The 5,000-nt window shown below is 29.6% G+C and overlaps 2 protein-coding genes across 4 annotated transcripts in view; both read right to left on the minus strand.

The window, feature by feature from the left end:
• The window catches only part of LOC124956852 (RNA-binding protein cabeza-like), a 6,248-nt gene extending 3,652 nt beyond the window's left edge, over positions 1 to 2,596 (minus strand). Inside the window, exons 1-3 of one of the 3 annotated variants that reach the window (XM_047513169.1) lie at positions 2,433 to 2,596; positions 1,338 to 1,703; positions 1,171 to 1,243 (exon numbers count right to left, since the gene is read on the minus strand). In XM_047513169.1, coding sequence (XP_047369125.1) covers positions 1,171 to 1,243; positions 1,338 to 1,703; positions 2,433 to 2,445 — 452 coding nt within the window. In that variant the 5' untranslated portion in view covers positions 2,446 to 2,596. Of the gene's footprint in view, positions 1 to 1,170; positions 1,244 to 1,337; positions 1,704 to 2,432 lie in introns of those variants that run through there. The other 2 variants (XM_047513168.1, XM_047513170.1) reach the window with 2 other exon arrangements.
• Positions 2,597 to 3,285: 689 nt separating this feature from the next.
• The window catches only part of LOC124956853 (mediator of RNA polymerase II transcription subunit 19), a 1,967-nt gene continuing 252 nt past the window's right edge, over positions 3,286 to 5,000 (minus strand). Inside the window, exons 1-4 of the mRNA XM_047513171.1 lie at positions 4,515 to 5,000; positions 4,218 to 4,374; positions 4,008 to 4,107; positions 3,286 to 3,884 (exon numbers count right to left, since the gene is read on the minus strand). The exon at positions 4,515 to 5,000 is cut by the window's right edge and continues 252 nt beyond it. Of these exons, the coding sequence (XP_047369127.1) occupies positions 3,600 to 3,884; positions 4,008 to 4,107; positions 4,218 to 4,374; positions 4,515 to 4,698 (726 nt within the window). The 5' untranslated portion in view covers positions 4,699 to 5,000 and the 3' untranslated portion in view covers positions 3,286 to 3,599. The remainder of the gene's footprint in view (positions 3,885 to 4,007; positions 4,108 to 4,217; positions 4,375 to 4,514) is intronic.

Raw genomic sequence — 5,000 nt, forward strand, 5'->3', positions numbered from 1 at the left:
CTGCTCGCCATCTTTCTTCTTGATGTACCTACTGTCTAAATGTCTGTAGTCACCATATTATTTAAAGCTAATACTGTATGTAATGTCACGTTCGTCAGTCATGTCATACATAGAGAAATCTTTATCATAATGTTAGTAAAAATAGATTAAAATGTTTTTGTAATGTATGTAATGGCTCCGCTAAATAATATTTGAATGATCTACTTCCCAGATATATATATATATATATATATATATATATATATATATATATATTCTTTGTTCAATTTAAACTAGATATTTTTTCATTTTCATTATTAAATGAAAATATTCAGAAATAGAAGTATGGAAATAAAATATATAGAAACTTTGCAATGCCCGTAGAAAGTGAACAATATAAAAGTTGTTACTTCTTCTTCTTCTTTTTTTTTTCTTTTTTGAATAAACAATAAATACTTCGAAAAAAAAAAAAAAATGGTCATTTGTACATTACTTAAACATTTATAATAATGTATAAAGTCAAAGCATATTTCATTAAAATAATGTCAAAAACCCCTGTTTTTGTCTTAAATTTATTATCCATGATTTATTAAACCGCCAGCCAGCAGACTTAGATAGATACAGTCTTCTTATAACAGACTCTAAACAACCCATAACTGTCAGTTTAGACTACCTTAAGTAGCTGCAAGTTCCTAACAGTGGCCACAGTGGCAGTATCTACCGCTTGACATCATAAATTAATAACTTCTACATATATGTATATGCATAAAATATACATATACCAAACATCTACATACATATGTATGTACGCATCATATTTATATCTCTTTATCAATAATGCAGAACCACTATGTAATACATACATAGTATTCATTTTACGTCATTTGTCATATACAACCTGTTTTTACCTTTATTACCAGTTAATACCTGTGTTAAACCTGTAGGCATACTTCAAACATATTAACGCCCAATGGGCATGAGACCATTTGCAAAGACACAAGAAGAGTTTTCAATACTTTTCATAACTTTCATAAGAATGTGATTCCATACCTTAATAAACAGATATACCTCTTGATCGATTAATATTGTATGTATAGCCTTAGATATGCTGTTGGCATTATAGTTCTTTTCGCTTTTTTTTTTTTTTCTTTCTTTTTTTGTGTAGTATAGAAAAATGTGAAATATACTTACTTGTATCCTCCACCAGAGCGGTCACCATATCCTCCACGATCGCCATATCTACCTCCACCACCACCACCTTGACCTATTAACAATGTTAAATATTATTTTATTTATAAAAACAATATCAAAGAAAAATATTCTCCCCCCTTTTTTTCATATCAATTATAATATATTACCTCCGCCATATCCTCCACCAGAGTTGCTGCGACTGTATCCACCGCTGCTGCTATTGTTGCTACTTCCTCCATGACCATAACTTCCTCCCCCGTAACTGCCACTACCGCTATTTCCAGAATTACTCCCACCACTGTAGCTATTTTGTCCATAACCACCTTGACCTGGCGATTGATTATAATCTTGACTACTTCCGGTATAAACACTCCCATAGCTTCCATAACTGCCTCCAGTGTTTGGAGGTGGTTGACTATATTGATTATAATTACCACCACCCGTAGAAGGTGGCGGATAAGATGTATCCTGTCCTGTTGTCGGAGGGGGTTGACTATATTGATTGTACCCCTGTTGTTGGTAACTTGAATACTCTATAAATGAAAATAATTTATCATTATCAACATATATGCAATTCCAATGATGAATATATTTTAATAGTTCTCAACTTAAATACTTTGGACAAATAATTAAATAAATATAATACCTACTTTGACTTTAATCATGGATCCATAATTTTGAATACTTAAGTATATAATTGATAATATATTTTTAGTATGATACATTAAAACACATCTATGGTTATAGTAATAGAATGCGAATACAAATATAGAAATACAGGACCTTTCGATTATTGCGTATTGATAGGTAAAAAAGGAATGAAGAAAATGATCAAATAAATGGACGATTTACATTCATACACAACGCTACTTTTTATATATATATATATTGTGTATATATATATATATATATATATATATTATATATCGATCGGTACATATACCACTTATAATTTTCAACGATGTGATTCTAAAAATGTATATAACGTAATTATATCTCGAAAAAGAAGAAACGAAATAAAAATTATTTTAGATAAATAATTTATTGTTTATAACGTTGTATGTAAAAATGTAAATAAAAGGTTAATAATAACGATGCAATTAGATGCGTTTATAATACTGAAGTTTTTTCGATTGAGCGTCATCGAGCTTTATTAAAATGTGGAACATTCGTTCCCGTAATTGTTATCTTTTTAATAAAATCGATATAGTTACGTGAACATTTAATAATATTATTATTGTTAATTGAACTCTTTTACTTACGGTTGTCCGTCATATTGCTTCTTTATGATCAAAGAACTATTTCGTGAAAAGAAGCAAGTAATGGCGGGAAATTAACCGCCTAGAATACTCAAAGTAACCCAAGGTGTTGTCGCCAAGACTGAGATCGAGCTTCGCTTCACTATCGGAAGTTGGCTGATGTTTACCGGAAGTACCCATAACGCATATAACCAACTCTAATCATATACGATACTGTAAAAGTATTAATAGTATATAAATTGAAATTAAAAAAGTCAATATAATATTTATAAGGAAACATTTTTATTATTGATAAAATGTATTTAGGAAATATTTAATTTCATCAAAATGTTCGACTTAATATTTTTGACCTATCGTTTAACTCATTGTTGAATTAAGCTGAATTCTTATTGGTTGAAAAATTTGTAGAAACGGTTTCCCCCTTTTAAACTATTCTTATTAAATTATAAATAGATTAGATCAAATGGAAATAAGATGCTCGCTGATTTTTATTTCTTTTTCTTATTCATTGTTATTGAAATATAAAAATAGTTTTATTTTCGTAGTATCTTAAATTACTTTAAATAACTAATGGATAACGCAAGGTATTATAAATATTATTAAGTTAATGTTAAAATGATGAAAATATTATTAAATTTATATAAATTTTATCATTGCTTCATAAATACTGTACATGTTTGAAAATTTTTAATTTTTTTCCAATAAACTTTCTTCAGATTTATTTATTTATTTTTTTTTAAATAGTTGATTCGATGCAAAGGAATCATTAATTGACGAAATAATCTATTAAAGAATTGATTTTTATACTATTATATCGGAGAGATAATCTGTACAAATTTAAATGAAACATCAATAATATCGTTCAAAAATAATTTAAACTTATTTTATAATTAACATTTTAAATTGTTATAAGAAACTTATCTTATTACAACACAATCAAACTGTACAAAACAAATTCAATGTTATGTATTAATAAATTTGATCATCAAATCCCTAGGATCACAAAATTGTGATTATATACAAATAGGAAACACATTTATATGTGTGTGTGTGTATGTATATATATATATATATGTATGTATGTGTATTTGAAAATAGAGATAACTTATTTGTATCAACTATGATGTTCGATTAAAAATTAGGTAAAAATTGAATTTGACAGATTAGAGATCACGAATTGGAATGCTGAGAAGGAGTGAGTCCACCGGTATGCTCGGGGCTATGCTTTTGTTTTTTTCGCTTTTTTTCCTTTTTCCGTTTCTTCCTTGCTTCTTTTTCTTCGTCGTGCCTTTTCTGCTTTTTATGTTTCTTTTCATGCGTATCCGAACTACTAATATCCGTCGTAGCCGTCTCTTGGCCCGTTGGTATTTCACCAGGTTTATGTTTATGCTTTTTATGTTTGTTCTTATGTTTCCTTTGAGGAGCTTGATTTACGTACCTATATTGTTCCGGTAACTATAAAAAAAAGAAAAAGAAAAAGAAAAAAAAAAAAAAAAAAGGAAGAAAGAAAGAAGATAATTAATGATACGCTTTCCTTGTTATAACAATAATAATAAATAATGAATAATGAAATCTTACTGGCCCTGGATGTAATCTAAAGCCAGCTAATTGCACACTAGTCAATGGTAATAATTCTTTACCACCAATTGGAGGTTTCTCTATCACAGACCTCAATGAACTGTGAAATATATTGATAAATCAATTGACATTATGAATAGAGAAAGAGAAAAAAAAACAAAACAATGTGATAAAGAATGTACTATATAAATATTATTAATAATATTATACCTGTTGTCTTGATGACCGGGTGTATCTATATTACCAGGTAAATTTGGAAGGAAAGACGATAATTGTTCCTTAAGCTTTTTACCGCTAAATTTACTGTAGGAATGTTCTAAACCATAATATGCCATCAAATTTGTTGCTCCAGTAAGTTCGCTCTCCCCTAAAATAAATCAATGATATATCAATGGTTGTATAAAAAAAAAAAAAAAAAAAAAAAAAAAAATTAAATGACATTATATTATAGCAATAACGATAGATTAATAAATATGTTATGTGATCAATTAAAAGAAATCATATTACCGGGTGGTTCTTTCATTAAATAAAAAGGACCACTGTGAACGATCGAGGGATTTTTTCCGAGGGAAATCGTCGTTTTGAGGGTCCCTGTCGAGTCTTGACGAGAAACAACAGGGGAACGTGCACCCCTCGGTGATGATTTTGGCGAGTACTGCTCCACTTTACTACGAAACTGATCGCCCATCATCCTCCAGCTTTACTTCATCGCACCTTCACGACGATTAGCAAACTCTAACGAAGAGCACAGACGATCGTTATAGTTCGATGTGCTCGGCGGCTCTCTCTCTCTCTCTCTCTCTCTCTCTCTCTCTCTCTCTCTCTCTCTTTCTCTCTTTATATAGTGACAGATAACACTCGTATTATAAGCATTCAAGGTCTGCTTTTAGGTCAGCACTTGGCGCGAGTCAAAGACACATATCGACTTCATTTTTTCGAAGATTACCTAAAAAAATCTTAAATTCTTTCGGCTATACGTTTATTATTATCAAT

This window comes from Vespa velutina, chromosome 24, assembly GCF_912470025.1.
Source record: "Vespa velutina chromosome 24, iVesVel2.1, whole genome shotgun sequence".
Lineage (NCBI taxonomy): Eukaryota > Metazoa > Arthropoda > Insecta > Hymenoptera > Vespidae > Vespa > Vespa velutina.